The following is a 17,800-nucleotide window of genomic DNA, read 5'->3' as shown; positions in this document are numbered from 1 at the left end:
TGAGGCGCTGCGATGGTCTGGTGCAGCCACGGCCCACAGCTGCATTCCACCCGCAGACAACGTGGGAGCTCCGCTCTTCTGCTGCTTCGGTGTCAAACCAGGCGGTGGCCGTCATTTATTCTTCATTAGAGGATAGTTGTCGTAGTCAGAACAATTCTCACATCAACTTCTAATGAGATACTTCTCGGGGAAGGGTGGTGATTTGTTTTCAGGGCATCACAGGGAAGAGAATATGACATGTACTCAGGAAACTGGCTACTTTATGCTATTGAAAAGCAGTCTTTGTATGCATAGAAGTCAGAAAGTACATACATCTTTATAGTACTTCTGCTTTATTTGAATAAATAGATTTTCTTTTGACTTGGCAGTTAGTTTGAGAAAAGACCCTACAACTAAGTGCACTAATTGCAATTGCAGTTTTTAATTTATAGCTGATATGAAAAATATGATTACTCAAAAACAGTTCATAAAATATTTAGTATGTAAGTATGATAGATTTTCATCTAACGTAATTATCTATCAGCTATAAAAAACAAGAATGACAGGCAAATGGCCTTTTGCTCTGCGGTCCACTAATTACATTGTGCTATAGACACATGCTGGTGACTTGTGTGAGGCCATCACAACTTGTCCGCGTACACTCAAGATAAACTGTGTGGTTATTTGGTGATCTTTGATTCACATGCACAAAAACCATTCGACAAGCCACAAGTACAGCAAATATTAAATACATTTGCATGCATGTGTGGGAGTATGTGTCTCTGGATCTAAATCTCATTTAAATATACAAGTGTTTTTTTCTTCCCATGAATACCTCAGCATGGCCAATGGGATTGTGTCAGCTGGTGAAACACTGTCCGTAAGGATAACAACCCCATATCGACGTCCTCTGGTTTCCTCCCTGCCCATGTCTTATTCAGCCCCGTTCGTAGTGCCTGTCGGAGCAACCCTTTATGCTGTGGGCTTCGGTTGGAACTCTGGCAGAGATACAATACATCAATAACAGTGAGTTCCAAACTGCTCTGCCTGACTTACTGGCAAGAATTGCGTGGCATGTGCTGTTGCAAGAGAAGTCAAATCCCTCTTCCTGACACCAGGTCCCCTGCGCTTGCATTTGAGGTGATTCTGTCTCTTTGCCAATGTGGGCATTGGATGCACTGCCTTGTACGAGAGGGAAGTGAACTAGTGCTGCCTCAGTGTCACTTCTATTGATGAAGTGATATTCTAATGAAGTCAAACAAACACGCGTGACCAATAATGTATTGGGTTTTTAGTAAGAGGGGCAAATGCGAACAAAGTAAATGTACGATTCCGTATATAGATTCACAGCTCTTGTTTTTCCCCTAAGAGATTCTCTGTAGTGGCCAATTAAAGGAAGGCAGACGTAATAGAAAATAATAAACAGTCGGTGTGCTATTATAAGACCTGTGGTGCTTCAGCCGCCTTGTCATTAAAGGACCCACGTGATGTTCTAACAGCTTGTGCTGACGTCCTCCTGTGCGTCCCGGCTTCCCCGAGGCCAGTCAGAATGAATGGGCCTTCAGTAACTTAATTGAATAACTTCTAGAGCCTGTTCCATGAGAGCAATTTGGCGAAGGACACAGATGCAGCCGAAGACTTCCAAATAAAAGACATCTAAAACAGACAATACCTCTATACTATACAACTTAGAAATGTTGCAAATTTTTCTCCTTCCCACCTACGGCTTATATTTGGCCCTGAAAATCCATGCCTCTCACGTTTAATCCCCATTTAAATTAAAGAGCACCAGAGGAAACCATGGCCTACTTGTGGTCCAAAACAGATCGAGAGACACACTTCAGCTATTTCATATAATTTTATTTTTTCATGGTAATTCAATGGGGTTCACATAACAAACCACATTTCTTTAAAAAATAACATTTTTTATTTAAACATCTTACTTTACATCTTAATATGTGGTGTTTTTCTTTTGCACAGCAAAGATAAGACATTTATGTTTCAGACAACATATCAAACATTATGTACATGTAGTCAACATAATATGTAAATTAATTCCACAAGAGTGCAAAAAATAAAGTAAAAGAACAGGCTGTTGCAAAAGCGCCCCGACAGGTTACTTAAGGATGCCTGTTTAGACCCACTGAACCACTGAGGAAAACAACAAAACGTGCCTTAAAACGGAATGATTTTTTTGTGATCGCGGTCAGCATCTTTCAACAGGAAAAAGAGACACGACATATTCAGGTAAACAAGTCTGAGGACATAGTAAATCCTCTTAAATTAACGAGATGGCATTAGTGCAGTGTGTCCTGTGGCGCACTGGGATTTATCATCTTTCAAAACGGACATGCACTTGTTTTTTTCCTTGAACATTCCTCAAATATAATTGAGAAGCCTAATAGTCATTTCTTTCACCAGATCCCCTTATTATTTATCCTCCGAGGCACCGGGTCACAGTAAAAACTCTCCAACACGCGGCCGAAGACACAGTACAGAGACACCGCGGCTCAACAAAACAGAGCCGCCTGCGAAATAAATGTTCCGAAAGGATTCAGGCGATTTCCTGAACCTTCACTTCCCCGAACCCGTTGGTGAGCGTCACGTGCTCCTGGCTGTTCTCTATGGACGACTCGCTCCCCGTGCTCTCCCCGGACAGAAGTCTGGTGACTCGGAGGTCAGCCTTCAGCGTCTGCACGTCGTTGCCTATGCTCATCTCCCCCAAATCGCTGATGATCTGAGACCACTCCCGCTTGCCGTTGGCCACGCGATCCCCGTCCGTGTCCAGGATGTCCTCGTATTCAAAGTGCATCGCTTTCTTCTCTTCCTCCTCCCCGACCAAGTCCTCCGTGATGGAGCCCAGCTTGGGCGCGCTCCGGCTGCGCTCCACCGGGGGTTTGTAGTAGCACTGTCCGTTCAGCAGCTTCCTGATGGGGACCAGCGGGATGGTTTGTTCCCCGATGAGCTGCTGCTGCTGGTGCCGGGCGTCGTCCCTCCGTTTTAGTCTTTTGAACTCAGCCAGGGCCGTGGCCGAGGTCTGGTACAGCAGCAGCGCCATGGCCTTCGCCTTCTCCGGCTTGGACACCAGCACCGCGTGACAGCGCAGCATCACGGCCTTGTGCTTCATTTCGTGCCTGTACACCCAGGCGAAGATCTTGGGTAGCCTCGGGTCCGCGACGCAGTAGGTTATCCTGTGCAGCAGGTACAGGTGCCCCGGCCTCCTCGCCTTGTCGTCCACGTGCACCATTCGGATGCCCTGGGAGCTGATGGTCAGCCTCATCTTGGTGCCGTTCTTGCCCATCTCGCTTTTGCCCCAGATCTTGCTCACGGCCACGTCCGTGCAGCCGTCCCCTTTGGACTGGATGGTGGTGGCGTTCCCCAGGTAGAGCACGGTGTACGTGGGGTCCTCGCTGGTGATCTTCACCTTTTTCCTCTTGGACTTGAACATGCTGCCCACCCTGTTGAGCGCGCTCTCGGGGCAGGACTTGGCGAAGGAGGTGAGCGCAGAGTAGTTGAGGCTCACAGCATAGCCCTTCTGCTTGGACTGCCTGTCTTCCTCAATCAGGTCGAACTTATTCTTCTTCCAAGACAGCATTTTATTGCTGTTTTGCGATCAACAGCAACGAAGTCAAGAGAAGAAACAAATAAACGTTGTGTTACTGCGATATATCCAAGAGATGTCTAACTTTCCCGCCGGCTCATCTATGAGCAACTTTACGGGAAGTGAACGCAAAAACACCGTACTTGATATGTTCCTCCTCTAACGCGTTATTTCCCATCGTAGTGCATTCCGACCGGTCTCTCCTCAGCTCTGAACACAGACTGCTGGCGTTGGATACATTTCGCGGAATATATTTAGGGAGAAACCATTGGAGTGAGAAGGCAAGGGGTGGGGGCGAAACCAAATCACGTCAAGGCGAGGCAATTTCATTTGTGTAGCATATTTAAACAGCAAGGCAATTCAAACGGATTCACATAAAACCGTCAAAAACATCCAAAGGAGATTTTTAAAAAGTTCAGACATGAAAAAGTTTGAATCATGTCAGAATCAGCTCTATTGGCCATGAAAGTTGTGTTCTGTAAGTTATCTATCTATCTATCTATCTATCTATCTATCTATCTATCTATCTATCTATCTATATAAGAACATTATTTACACGTATACAATAACTCTAAATTAAAATAAAATTGGGGTGAAGTAACTTCATAAGGGAGATGTGTTCTTACAGATATACTCTTACAGTCCATTAATTAACTATTTTAGTCCTTTCATTTTATTTTGCCTTATGTTTTGACGCATTTAATGGTTTCATGTGAAGCACTTTTAATTGCCTCGTTGTTGAAATGTGTCAAACAACTAAATCACCTGTGATTTGAAGCATGTTTTTCTCCTGCTGGGATAAAAACCGATATCAACAATTCCCCTGTCTCACTAACAAACGTAATACTAAAGTGAACACACAATGTGTGTATAGTAGTCTATGTGATATAACGTCACCTAATTAGTTTTTATTCATGCTCTTCACCTTTGGTTATGTTGAGACCAATGTACAAGAGGAGAGTCTTTCTGTTGCGCCGTTATATGCCGCCATCTTTTGGTTAGAGTAAGAAGTGTCTATGGTAATCTCGTGTAACGGGGAAAGATACATTAGTTCTTTCTTTAGCATTACTAAAATTATTATTTTTTAATTTCAAGTTACTGTTGTCTCTGTATTTACATATATATATGTGTTTTCTTGTAAAGGCTGTAGAGTTGGTTTTGCATGAGGAACCAATGATATTTAGACCCCGTTTTCTTCAGGGCGCGTTCGATAGCTGGACAGACAAGTATAACAGAGTATAATACAGCTACGACACTGTAAATGCTTAAAATAAATACGAAATTATTCTGGGTATTTAGTACGTAACTATGCAGTAATTGTATAACAATGTATAACCATTAAGCAAAGCTACCTCTATCAAAATCTCCAAAAAAGTTGTCCGGATGTAAAGTTCATTTGTTTTCTGCCACTTCCGGTTCCTTCGACAACACGGTAGTGCACATGGGGCAAAGTAGCTAGTGACACATAGCACCCCTTAGATACACCATATCCAAGTTTTGTTTCGTGTGCAGTGTACTATATACGCACATAGATATATTAGAACAGACGTAGTCACATAGAAAGGAGGCATGGGTAAGAAGAAAGACGGCGGAGGAGGCGGACTGGGTCGATCTTTGATCAAGGAGAGACTCCAGGCGGGCCGAGGAAACAAGCGGGGCGACACCTGGGTATGTAACGGAGACAACTTAACTTACCTTATAGTAAACGCAGTCAAGTCATTTCACATTTCCTACGGCAAGCAATGATAAAATAGCAACGTTTTTGCCACATAAAATTCACAGTCACCAAGTTATTATTTTTTTTATCAATGGGAGGCTTTATTTTATCTTCTTTTTTGCATTTTCAGCGCCACACTTGTGAGCTCAATGATGGCTATGACTGGGGTCGACTCAACCTGCAGTCAGTGACAGAGCAGAGTTCCATGGATGACTTTCTGGCCACCGCCGAATTGGCTGGAACAGAGTTTGTTGCAGGTGTGTAATACCACACTTAACTCAGGTGTAGTTATTTGGTTGTGTGTTGTACATTCTGTGATACAGCTTATGTTTGTAAACATGTAAAACTGAAATACATTTCCACACTGTAAAGGATTACTCCACCCTCAAAGTTTAAAGGATGTCAAATATATTGTTTGTTTAAAATGTCATTTACCACTCCTCCGTCGTTTGATTCCACTGGTGTCTCTGACTGTTTCATGCTTTTATTTTCTTAGAGAAGCTCAACATCAAATTTGTACCACCTGAGGCCAGAGCAGGCTTATTGACAGCTGAAGAGCAAACAAGGCTGAAAAAGCTGCACGAAGAGAACAAGCATTTCCTTAGAATTCCTAGACGGTAAAAACAACGGATCTAGTTTCTTATAAAAAGGCCGTATTGTAATTTTCTGAATTTTAATCCTCTCTTCTATTTTTAAGCCCCCACTGGGACGAAGGCACCAGTGCAGATGTGCTTCAGCAAACAGAGAAAGACAGCTTCTTGGAGTGGAGACGAGTGCTTGCACAGTGTGTAATATTCTGTATTTTATCATTTTTTTTCATCGTTTTGTCTAAGCTTTAGTGTTGTTTCGTTTATTGTCTAAACTGTTTCCAACAGTTGAAGATTATTGGTGTCAGCAAAATAACGAAATGTATTTTCCCCTAAAAGACTAGAAGAGCAACAGAAGTTAATTCTCACCCCATTCGAGAGAAACCTGGAGTTCTGGAGACAACTCTGGAGAGTGATTGAGAGAAGGTAAGTAAAAAAAAAAAAAAAGAGAGAACTTGTACACAGCTGTGAACTTAATACCCTTCTTGAATGAGGAGTGAGTTCTCTTCATGTAATACTGAAGACAAAATTGTGTTTGTGTTTTCTTGCAGTGATGTTGTCGTTCAAATTGTTGACGCCAGAAATCCTTTGCTGTTCAGATGTGCCGACCTGGTAAAGTACTTTTGGCAGAGTTGTTCAAAATAGAAGAAGGAAGATGCATCCACTGTTAAAGGAGAATGGAACTAAACTCTTCCTTCTTTCTGCTATGCACCTTGCATCAGGGTGCATAGCGGAAATACTGTACAGGTGAACCGAACATTTTACGCTTTTCTGTTCTTTGCTCTCAGGAGTTGTATGTAAAGGAGGTGTCGGAGCACAAGGTCAACATGCTGCTGGTGAATAAGGCAGACCTGCTGACCAGGGAACAGAGGCGAGTGTGGGCCAGACACTTCCAGAAAGAGGGGCTGAGGGCAGTTTTCTGGTCTGCGCTGGCAGAGAGCGACCGATTGGATGCTGAGGAAAAGGTGAGTTTGAGAAGCTGCATCCCCCTGCACATTTCTATCCATTTCTTGGGATTTTTAGAACAACATTCCCTCAGCACGCGGAGGTGGATGCTTGTGAATGTATGTGTTAGTCTTTTTAAATTCAATATCAGAGTGCAAAATGTCTCTTCTTACAGGGAATGGAAGTGGAGGAACAAGACTGTGTAGAGAGTGACCCAGAAGACGAAGAACAGCCAAACAACGAAGTACAAATAAAGCCAGCTGGACAGGAGGAGGATGAGATGGAGGCTGAGGAGGACGATAAAGATGAGCACAATAGTGGCACAGACGAAGAGCAGCAGGAAAAGGTAACTGTTGCTGAGGAGGACTGGTTCACCTGCTCAGAAGATGAAGAAAATGAAGAAGACGGCGGCGCTGGTTCACCCAATAAATCCCCCTTCCACAACTCAAGCAGGCTGCTGCATAAGGATGAGCTGCTCGAAATGTTTAAGTCGGTTCACAACGGGCCCAGGTGTAAAGAAGGACAGCTAACAGTGGGACTGGTGGGTGAAAAGTTAAACACAGTACAACAGACTGCAAATGGGATGCTGCCATCAAGTTACCTCGCGAGTTTTCTGATTGGCGCTTTGAATGAATTCAACAGGTTGGGTATCCTAACGTGGGCAAGAGTTCCACCATCAACACTATTCTAAGGAACAAGAAGGTGTCTGTTTCAGCCACTCCTGGACACACGAAGCACTTTCAGGTTTAGTACAACTCTTTAAAACCTCTCCATGCAAATTCAAGCAATGAAATTAACGGAAAGCTGAATGTGTGATCGAATGTGTTGCATTTTCTTGACATATGTAACAGACTCTGTATGTGGAGCCGAGCCTGTGCCTCTGTGACTGCCCAGGTCTGGTCATGCCCTCCTTTGTTTCTACAAAAGCTGAGATGATCTGCTCTGGGATCCTGTCTATTGATCAGATGAGAGATCACGTACCTGCAATCTCCCACATATCCTTTATATGCTGTTGGCACAGCTCCTGCAGAATCTTGTTCACACAGAACTGTTTATCTTTAACCATCTAATGATCCCAGTGCGATCTACTTCATTCCAATTCCCAAATACATTTTTATAATTAGGTGTTGTTGTTGTTTTTTTAAATCTAAAATCTCACAGCTCCAACTTGTCAGTCTTTATAAGTCTTTAACAGATTGGTCACATATGTCAGGTGATCCCTCGACATGTCTTTGAAGGCACCTATGGGGTCAACATCATCAGACCACGAGAAGACGAAGACCCCGACAGGCTTCCCACCTCCGAGGAGCTGCTGATGGCTTATGGATGTGAGCTTAACCATCATTCATTTTGTTCGAGAGAATACATTGACAATAGTCCATAAAAATGTTCTTGAAGGTTTCCAGCTCTAAATGTCAGTGAGCTCATTTTTCACATTGAAAATTTAAAAGCATTTCATACGCATCTGTAAAATAAGCCCAAACTATACCCTTTTAAGTCTACTTGTGCTGTTTTTTTTTTACACAAGCATTGTGTAAAGTCCTCTTTTAGACCAAAGAGCAGAATGATATTTGTTAATGTGTTTCCTTGTATTCTAGACATGAGAGGCTTCATGACATCACACGGCCAGCCTGATCAATCCAGATCATCCCGATACATCCTGAAGGATTTTGTCTGTGTAAGTGCCACACTCGAGTTAGAAAAGTTAGTTGTGTTAGTTGTTACATGGTTTTGGTTTTGCCTAATTAGTTGAAGTAGCTAACGTTGAACAAAAAAGTCAGAAAACTGTCCACCTGGAACCAAAATGTGAACATAGTCTCTTAAAAGTAATCATGTGAAACCTCTTGGTAAGATTGTCGTTATTTGAACTCGACACTGAAACAAATAATGATAGCTTTACACGCCGCTGCCTTTCTTTAAACATTCATGTTCTATACATTATGCTGTGCCAAAGAGCGAACACCCGCTGTTGCTTATTGGCTGGAATAGTGTTGTGTGGTTCAATTTCTCATTTACACAGCCAGGCCTGTTTTTGAACACTGCACCTTTTTTGAGAAATGTTATTCCATTTGAAGCACCAACTACGGAAATTGCTTTTGCTTTGTTTAAAAGAACAAAAGGGATCTCCGGTCATACAGCTGCACATTGGAGTATAATGAAATTGTTTTCTATTATTGTGTGCATCCTGAACAGAACCTCCTCTCCCTAACACACGCAACCTAACACTGTTGACCCCCAACAGGGAAAGCTTTTGTACTGCCATCCTCCGCCACATATCAACGCTCAGGACTTCCAGCCGCAGCACAAAAACTTTGCGAAGATGGACTCGGACTGCTGTGACCTCTCATCCACATCAGCAAACAAACCGCATAGAGTCAGGAGAATTGAAAATGTGGTTGACAAGAACTTCTTCCATCAGGTACTGTAGATGTGTGGTGTTCTTATTAGTGTGACATGCCTTAATAGTAGTCATTGGGTGTCATGGGATTAAAATAACGTATGTGTCCCAATCTTCAGGAGAACGTGCGGGCGCTCTCCAAAGGGGTTCAGTCTGTTATGGGCTACAAGCCGGGCAGCGGACCCGTCGGCCCGGGACAACCTGGTTCAGACGCGGTGGTGGGAAAACCTTGGAAAAAACACGGCAACGGCAACAAGAAGGAGAAAGTACGACGTCTTACCAGGCACCTGGAAGCCTGACGCAGATTTGAAGTCAAAGCAAGAACAGGGCGTTTTTTTCAGAGAAGTTAATCCTGAGTAGTATCCAAAAGTCAATAGAGTCCCTTTGATCTTGCAAGTATGGGAATTGTCTGGTTATCTTGATATTACCAAATGAGGTGCATAATCTTTCATAAAGTTTTCTGGTTAGAAGATCATTTTGGTTTAATGCATTCCGTCAACACTAGATCTCACCAGCGTTTGTACATGGAGTCAACATCCAGAGAGTCTGAAACTGCACTCTTTTAAAGTCATTTCAGACACCACATCACAAAGGTCAAATCACCCGGGGGAATGACCGTTTGAATCTGCTTTTATTCATAAAACATGTAAACATGCAACAAAGCTGTGTCATGAAAATAAATTGTCATGTTGCTGCATCCTTGCTTTACTCCTTTTTTACCAGGTTTTATTGGTTAATGCAACGTAAAACAACATTGGAAAGCAAAATAATCTGCTTTTTTAAGATTAATTTGCTGCAGTTTCTATAACTAAACATTTAAATTAATCAATATTTTTATTCTGTAACTGCACCATTTCCTTTTAAATCTAAATAAGGAACTTTGTGTTAATTTTAAAATCATCAGAATGAGATTTTAAAGTGTATTATTTGGGAAGTCTACATCACAGCCCTGATATTCTCGAGACGAGTATCTGACCATACAGTCTGTGTACATGAATTCTATATTTACACAATTTGAATTACATTTTAATTTAAAAACTGTTTGCATGCGGTAATTATAATTATGTATAACATTTCATTGAGTCATTTTGTTACCTTTATTGTTACTGGAACTTGGATCTTATTCTGAAGTTCCTGGCTTGACTGAAAGTCCGTATAAGGTGTCGCTCAGGTGAGCTCCGCCCCCCCTCGCTGCAGGTGCTACCATTGAGTGTCTTGACAGCTGCGTGGCTGCACAGGTGCTGCATGGATTAGTTTATTCTAGCACAACGAAATGTAAGCCTACTTGAAATGGACACAGGGGGACATCGGTTGACCCTGGAGGGTCCGCCCAGGGGGAATCCCCTCAACTTTCCCTTCAGTTTGGGTGAATTTTGCGTTGATGCGGTCACCACCTGTTTCTCTCAGAACTTAGAGAAACGTTGCATCCCCATCGGCCTCAGCTTTCTATCCATGTTTGTTTTACTGCTGTCATGCTTTATGTAAGTCTTGATCCAGCATTAGTTACATTTTTTTTCTTTTTTTTCTTCATTGATTCCGACAATAAACCAGTGTTAACTCTTTCAGCTTCGTGTATCAGAGGTGTACATTTCGAGGAGAAGCCCCAGTAGGAACCATCTCTTTCCTCTACAGCTTCCTCGGAGACCTGTGCAGCACCATTGGAGCTATTCTGTCCAGACAGCTGCATATTCTGGTAACATAGTTTTCATTTAAGCACTTTGAATGAATCAAATTGTAATAACTCATCACTGCTTCCTGCTCTGTAGGTTTTGATGGGAGCTTTGGCTGCTACTGTAGATGCTGTTAATTGTATTTGTTGCTGCTCCCATGTGCTCCTGCACTTGAACTCAAAGGCAGGTGTGTATAGAGAAATGCCAAAACTCAATGATAACTCAAAGCAACATCACACTACAAACGTACCTCGTTCAAACAAAGTCGAGCAGGTGTTTTTAGTAGTTGTATCCAACTGCCCTATCCCTTTAGGCAAAATAGCAAGGGAACGTATCGGACGCTCTACAGATAACCACACTAATAGTGTGTGTGTGTGTGTGTGTGTGTGTGTGTGTGTGTGCGCTCTATATCAGGCAGGAGGCTGATGATACTGAAAGGGCGGAGGAGGCAGCACCTCTTCGCTGTGTGTGTACTGATGGTGGTTGCAGGAGGCTTTTGGAAATCCAGAGCGACCCACCTCCCAGCAGTAAGGCCTGTCTTTGGCAGCAGGAGACTGCTGTTTGCCACCCTGCAGGTAAGCACAGCCCTGCTTTAGCTGCCCGTGTCCTTTTTAATGGTATGACTGAAGAGTATTGACATGGACAAATGCATTTAAATGTCAAGTGAAAGGTGGAATGAATTTGTAAACTTTTCTCCCATTTCATATATTTCACAGAATTGTTCATTACCGCTGGAATTGATGTTCTTCAACTGTGCCTATTTAGACTTCTTCCCTCGTATTGAATCAGACATTACAACCACTTTAAACTGTTCTCCCTGACAGGACAACACTGAAGTCCTGGGTTACATACTTGGCCTGCTTTCCTGTGTCATCGGATGTACCTCCAGGTTCCCCGCTCTCTGCAGAGCAGTAAGTAACAAACCGTGCGTTGGCGTTCAGGTGTCACTGCAACTTGGTCCCAGTGTTGAACTTCTTCCATTTGTTTCCTCCTTTTTAGTACAGAGGACACGTGCTGACCCGGGCCAAGGTGTTCTCTAGACTGCTGTGCTCACTGTCCGGTGCCCTCTACGCTGCTGCCGTACTCCTGTGTGACACTCGGGTTGGGTTTCTTTTGAGAGTCCTGCCGTGGCTGCTGTCGGCAACCAGCTGTGCCACCATTGACCTTCTTGTATCCTTTTTATGGCAAAAAAAGTGAGCGCATTTTACTCGCCCCGTCAGGCTCAGGGCTTCACAACAACGTCTTCAACCACAGAACTGGTGGTGGTTCATGGCACTGTTCAAAACCCATTAATGGTTCAGCCGTGCCAAGTAATAAACTTGCTCTGGTAACAGTTTAGGAAATAGCGAGTAGTCGCCATTACTCAACTTAAGGGAGATGCCCAAAAGTCAGCGTTACAGAACGCAAGACAAGAACTTCACAACACTGCCATGTTGGTCTTCTGGGAGATAACTGCTCCGAAAGACACGTGTCACACTAGGTCTTGGCTGTGTGTGACCTGTTCAGCCTTTCATCCAGGCGTCAACCTTCAATCCAACGTCTTCAGATTCTTGTTGTCCTCTGGTGGAGGAGAGGAACTACGCAGAAGCTTACTGGTGTTTCTCCGGACAAAGAGCGTCTCTTAAGAAGGTCCTGCGCCCTCACTGAAGATGATGCTGTCATGAAGAAAAAAAGAAAACAGCAACTTCATTCTTCAGCAGGGACAAAAGTACGGTTTGATAGATGATTTGTGCATAAAGGACCAAATGTTTATATGTAACATTGACCGTATTAGAAGATTACCTAATGTGTCATTTCACTAATTGAATTATCTGGTTGAGCCGCTAACTAACAGTTGAGCAGGCATTCTGCATTACGGTTTGGGTCATTCTCATGAAATGAATGCTAATGATGTTCTAGTTTTGTTTTGATCCTAATTCTATTCGAACTCGTCTTACACAGACAAAAAATGTCCGGAAGACCGCGGAGATGGGTGGTTATATGGATGTCGAACCCGCAGGAGAAGTAAGGGAAAGATCTGCGCTCAGTTTGTTCAGCTCAATCCGTGGTCGTACTGGCGGCTAAACATGTTTTATTGTTTTTTGTTTTACAGATGTGCCTTAAGGAGGAGGTGGCGGCCCGGGGCCTCAGCCAGACGGTGCGCGTTATCAGAGTGGACAGTTTCTGCTCCACGGACACGTCGTGTGGCTCTTCTCTAGTCGACTCTGACCTGGAGGTGGGTTGGAGCCCTGTATAGCCCTGTCGGTGAGCAGTATGACCTTTTCTTACAAACTTTGAGTGAGCTAAACAATCAGAGCAGAGATCCAAAGTTTTTAATTTTTAATTTTATTGCAAAATATTTACTCTGATAATGTCAGCTACCTGCGCAACAAATGCTCAGAACACATTTCCCCCTTAACTGTTCCGATTTAATGTTTAGCAAGTAATAACTTCGATGTAGTATTTAACCTTGATTATGTACACTGTTCCATGGCTTGTCTGTTTTGCAGTGAATGTTGAAGGCCCTCCATTAAATACAGCGATGGTGAGCTGACCACTAGGTGGTGACACCGTGTTGACAGAATGTGTATTTCATTACCACTGTGAAACCATGAAGGACTATAACTGCTTGACTTGGTTTCCACAGCAGAGTTAAAGTGTGTGTGTGTGTTTTTATTTTTATATATCTCCTTATAATCACCTTTTTAAGATTGGGCTGCATCCTTTCAATTAGATGACTCGAATGCCTCACCTAAACATTTTGTAGAAGCCATAATGACCAAAACCCTGCACCATGCGGAAGTAGTGAAGGCAGATCAGCAGTTTGATCTGCTGAGATTTGGGCTTTTCACATGTGACCTGAGGGAAGTTAGTCACAGTCGTCGGTGGTTCTTGGTCATCACACTCTAAGGAAATAATGAGTCACACTCTATAAAGAACCCTGTGTGTGGACGATTTTTGTGTTAATTGTACGGACAGAATGATCGTGAGAAGCGGTTATTTTGGTAGCTGAAGTAAAGAGCGACCTGGCTTCATTCTGCAGTGTACAATTTTTCTTTTCTTTGAGGGCAGTTTAAATTTATATAAATTCTTTAAAAAAAAAAATGTAAAAAAAAACTGAGTTTGCAGGGAGAGTGAAATCACAAGCTGTTCCTTATCAGGCACTCCCAGCCACAAGAGAAACTCCCCTAATGTTCTGTTGTAGAAAGTCAAGCTCTGGAGGATGTCCCCTTTTTATCTAACAAACAAAGGCGAATGGTGTGAGCACAGTGAGTTGCAGCTTGATACTTTTAAACAAACAGGAAAAAGCTAATTACTAGAATGGCCTTATTTTAGTTTGTATAATATCGAAGTAAGAAAGAATGCAGCTTTATCTGGCTGTGTGAAATATCCTCCTCTACAACTTAATTCAACCTCAACTCCCTTTGGTTAAAGATGGTTTGTTTGCACCGAGCCCCGGACGTTACATATTCTGTGTTTTGGGGACGGCACCGGTTAGTCTTTGCGTCTTTAAAACCAAATGTACACACTCCTGATAATGACTCCTCTTTTGTGATCAGGGATGAGCAGATTGCTAGTCTGAACTCTTTGTCTAATAAATGCAAAGACAACAGCGGGTGATAGTTTTGTCCCTCCCTTCCATGCCCCTCTCCCCCAACGCTGTTTAGAATTAACATTTGGTGATTCAATAGTACGATGGCTTAACACTGACTAATGTTTCATCTGAACTTCACCGATTGCTCATTGAGAACTGTTACTTTTTTATTTGGTTGCGAAGCCTTTGCACCTCCATTGAAGGCAGAGGTCACCCAACTGTGAAATGTTCCAAAGCAAGTGAGAGATGAGCGCTAGGAAGACAGTCTTTAGATCCACATACAACATGAATTTAAATGTCTGCCTTTCATACCGCCATAATTGCTGATTTTGATAAAACCACACAGCGTTTTAGAGTCCGCTGCGCTGTCAATGTAGCCAGCTGCTTGAAATGTCTTATGTTGTGTGTTTCTTGCACATTTCTGCTGAGCGCTGGGTCTTTACTCAGAGAGGGGGGTTTTATTGTTTGAGATTTGCTTTGTGGCCTAATTGTTCTCCTGTAAAGGATATTTGATTAAAGACCAGCACTGGGCTGGGCCTGTCTACCTAGGAAGTAGTGCAAAATGCTTTCCTTGTCTATAAGGGGCCAGTGTTACCCTCTGCTATTTTTGGGTGACGTTTATGGTCTGTTGTGTGATGGCTGCTGGCCAGGACTTAGCTCTGCGTGTGAGCAAGTCTTGAGCATTTTGAATTGTTGACACTTAGCAGAGTCTGATACACGAGTAACAACATGCGTCATAAAGTGTTTAATTTCAGGTCAACAAATATTCTGGTTTTCTAAGAAAAAGGTCTGAGACGCTTTGAGCAACCACTTAAACAAATGATCAATTACCCTGAAACCTAACCATATTGAGGCCTTAATGCGTACAGGGATGGTTAGTAGGCTATGGTTGCATAAATTGTCAAATTTCACACTATAATCTCTTAACCTATCATATTTTCCAGTGGGATTTTGAGGCTTGACAACAGGAGGGAGATGACCTTCCACCAGCAAACCCCAAACTGAATAACATCTGCACATTCGCCTCTCGTGCAAGCTTGGAAAGAAAATCAAACCAATGTAACTCTGGATTAGTAAAGTGATACACATCTGGTGCATTCATTTCAGGGGAAATAAAAAGTGTCAACAGCAAAACGTTATTTGTCTTGTTTTTACTTAAAAGCGTGTGTAGTGAGCTGCATCTTTCTCATCACCTCACCAGGCCGTTGTTGGTTAAAAGAATTTGGCTGGCGGTGTTGAATATTCTTGCCATGCGCAGCTTTGTCCTTCAAAGTAACAATATCACAGATTTGAATTAAATTCATTATCTACTGTAGAATTGTCTAATATAATGCTAATTGTGCCTATGCCTCACTAACACCTCCAATTACTGATTATTCGAATAAGGGCTGCCGGAGAGGACAAAACGGAGCTCTTAATTCTACTGCTGTAATTTACGGCTGTTTTTCAGTGAGTAGAAGGAACTATAGGTTGTCAAAGCTGACCGCATTTATCAAAAACGCTGAGGTCTGGTAGGGCGGTTTACTGAAAAGGCCTCCCCTAATAAAAGAATATTGCGACCCTGCTGCCTTCAAAGGTTATTTGGTCACATCCTGTATTTTGCTGGTCGACTTGGGTTATCAGGGCTGGACTGGGAAAAGCCCCGCAGAGCAGATAAAGCACCAGACTAGACGGCCAGGGCTCCTCCGTCCTCTCCATCATCCGTCAGACCACGTGTCCATCTGCTTGCTCGGGGGCTCGAGGATGATGGAGCAACAGAGCAGGGCATTTTTAACTGAAGGGACTTCCTAGAACCTGATAACGGAACAATACACAGATTAGAGCAATGGTATGGAGAACGTTTTACTCCTCCCAGTTACATTTCCTCGAGTCAATATTCCTGCGACAAATTACTGGGAAACAGCTAATGAATTGTGGCAAAGCAATTGCTGATATCAGCAGTATAAATTAACGTAACTGAACACCTTGTTTGTCATGTAAACATGACATGACAGACTGGGCTGGAAGATGATTAAATCATATTGTTAATTGATTATAACCAACATATAGAGATTTTATGTTGTTCAACTAGCTTCTGTTAATGATTATTATTGACATTGAAGTTTTTAAAGAATTGGGTCTCCTGTATCCTCTGCCACTGGAATTTTTTTTACTGCCTTCAATATTTTTTTGTGGGTTTATATAAATTTGTCTTGTTAGGATAAATGCCTATTAATATTGTCTAATCATGTTTTAAACTATCATCCAGCCCTATAATAGTGGACATCCTTTATTCAGTCAGTGCTATAATTGTTTTTTCTTTAATACATTCAGGATTTAATTAATCAACAACAAAAAGCCTTTCGGTGCTTGCTGCTGCTCTAATGTTGTTGGATTGAAATCTATCCCACGTGTACAGCTTAGTAGAGCTGCTGAGTGAGATCAATCATTACACACATAGTGGCTGTTTAACCAAGTTCAAATTGCATAACATCCTCAAATATAATGAAGATTTATTTTTATAATATGTTCATACATTTGATTTACTTTAACCGAGAAGTTCTTCTGTAAAAAATCAACGTACACACCAGTAGCTGTTTTTCCATTTGTATTTCCAAAAACATTCAATAAATTAAAGAAGAAAATGAAAAGTTTTTAGTATTCTGTGAAAGCTGTCTGAAGTATAACGTGCTGAGTTAGCACTGCTCCATCTCTGGGCCTCATCTCTGTCCCTTCTGAGAGTGGGGCCAAGGGAAAACAAACTGTGCCGTATAAAAAGGTGGAATTCTGTTTGCAGAAGTGCTAATCCACGCTCTTTATCACATCTAAAGCAGCAGTGGGGAGAGGGCCTTTTTGTTTTTCTTGGCCTGTGCGTCAGTGAACGCTCCAACGCACCGGACATGGAAGAATATTGCTGTGAATGAATACATCAGAAAAATGCATGCTGAGTAATGAGAACCCAATCCTCACTAAATAACTCAGAATAAGATATTATATGCAAGTGGGTTTATTGAGAACTTTGTTAAAGAAGGGACTCCCTGTCCGTCACAGTCCGTTTGATGAATTTGTGCACATTCCAATGACAGGGTGAACTTTTTTTTAAATACTAGAGCTTAACAGCTGCTGCCTGCCTTGGAAAAAACATCTCTTAGGAAATTGCTCATGAAATATGAATTAAACAATACAAATCAATACTTTTTAAAAACTATTTTTGTCCCTGCATCATAACAATGCATCATCGGCTCATCGTTGCCCTACCATCATCTGGCTTCTGTGTGGTAACTCCAAACTGTGACTGTGTTTAATGAACCCAGCTTCGTTTAGGTTCCTCCACGATGATAGGTGCGCTC

The 17,800-nt window shown here is 42.4% G+C and overlaps 3 protein-coding genes across 4 annotated transcripts; 2 read left to right on the top strand and 1 right to left on the bottom strand.

Annotated features, from left to right (window-relative positions):
* Nucleotides 1-1,828: 1,828 nt before the first annotated feature.
* On the bottom strand, nt 1,829-3,813 carry fam43a (family with sequence similarity 43 member A). The gene has a single exon (XM_037470530.2). It carries the CDS (start codon nt 3,572-3,574, stop codon nt 2,534-2,536), a length of 1,041 nt encoding a protein of 346 aa, XP_037326427.2. The 5' UTR covers nt 3,575-3,813; the 3' UTR covers nt 1,829-2,533.
* Nucleotides 3,814-4,940: 1,127 nt separating this feature from the next.
* Nucleotides 4,941-9,924, top strand: lsg1 (large 60S subunit nuclear export GTPase 1). Its single transcript, XM_062563555.1, has 14 exons — nt 4,941-5,248; nt 5,428-5,554; nt 5,794-5,914; nt 5,995-6,081; nt 6,224-6,310; nt 6,436-6,496; nt 6,673-6,849; nt 7,005-7,370; nt 7,472-7,573; nt 7,681-7,828; nt 8,038-8,157; nt 8,428-8,507; nt 9,072-9,248; nt 9,347-9,924. The coding sequence occupies exons 1-14, from the start codon at nt 5,150-5,152 to the stop codon at nt 9,524-9,526; spliced, it is 1,932 nt and encodes a 643-aa protein (XP_062419539.1). The 5' UTR covers nt 4,941-5,149; the 3' UTR covers nt 9,527-9,924.
* A 131-nt stretch (nt 9,925-10,055) lies between these two features.
* tmem44 (transmembrane protein 44) lies at nt 10,056-15,653 on the top strand. 2 transcript variants are annotated; one of them, XM_037470133.2, is made up of 10 exons: nt 10,056-10,708; nt 10,794-10,920; nt 10,994-11,084; nt 11,312-11,472; nt 11,722-11,808; nt 11,897-12,067; nt 12,444-12,605; nt 12,839-12,901; nt 12,990-13,112; nt 15,416-15,653. In XM_037470133.2, the coding sequence occupies exons 1-10, from the start codon at nt 10,518-10,520 to the stop codon at nt 15,431-15,433; spliced, it is 1,194 nt and encodes a 397-aa protein (XP_037326030.2). In that variant the 5' UTR covers nt 10,056-10,517; the 3' UTR covers nt 15,434-15,653. The 2 variants fall into 2 exon arrangements, with proteins under 2 accessions (XP_037326030.2, XP_037326029.2); XM_037470132.2 differs by having other exon boundaries at nt 12,990-13,141; nt 15,416-15,651.
* The last annotated feature ends 2,147 nt before the right edge of the window (nt 15,654-17,800 follow it).

This window comes from Pungitius pungitius, chromosome 7 (genome assembly GCF_949316345.1).
Source record: "Pungitius pungitius chromosome 7, fPunPun2.1, whole genome shotgun sequence".
Classification (NCBI taxonomy): domain Eukaryota; kingdom Metazoa; phylum Chordata; class Actinopteri; order Perciformes; family Gasterosteidae; genus Pungitius; species Pungitius pungitius.
The sequence above is the reverse complement of the archived record's forward strand: the minus strand, read 5'-3'. Positions and strand labels throughout refer to the sequence as shown.

Coding starts and splice junctions, on each gene's coding strand:
- fam43a (XM_037470530.2), bottom strand. CDS start 3,574: ATGCTGTCTTGGAAGAAGAATAAGTTCGACCTGATTGAGGAAGACAGG.
- lsg1 (XM_062563555.1), top strand. CDS start 5,150: ATGGGTAAGAAGAAAGACGGCGGAGGAGGCGGACTGGGTCGATCTTTG. Junction 5,249..5,427: donor ACAAGCGGGGCGACACCTGG/GTATGTAACGGA, acceptor TTGCATTTTCAG/CGCCACACTTGTGAGCTCAA. Junction 6,311..6,435: donor TGGAGAGTGATTGAGAGAAG/GTAAGTAAAAAA, acceptor GTTTTCTTGCAG/TGATGTTGTCGTTCAAATTG.
- tmem44 (XM_037470132.2), top strand. CDS start 10,518: ATGGACACAGGGGGACATCGGTTGACCCTGGAGGGTCCGCCCAGGGGG. Junction 10,709..10,793: donor TTACTGCTGTCATGCTTTAT/GTAAGTCTTGAT, acceptor TAACTCTTTCAG/CTTCGTGTATCAGAGGTGTA. Junction 11,473..11,721: donor TGCTGTTTGCCACCCTGCAG/GTAAGCACAGCC, acceptor TCTCCCTGACAG/GACAACACTGAAGTCCTGGG.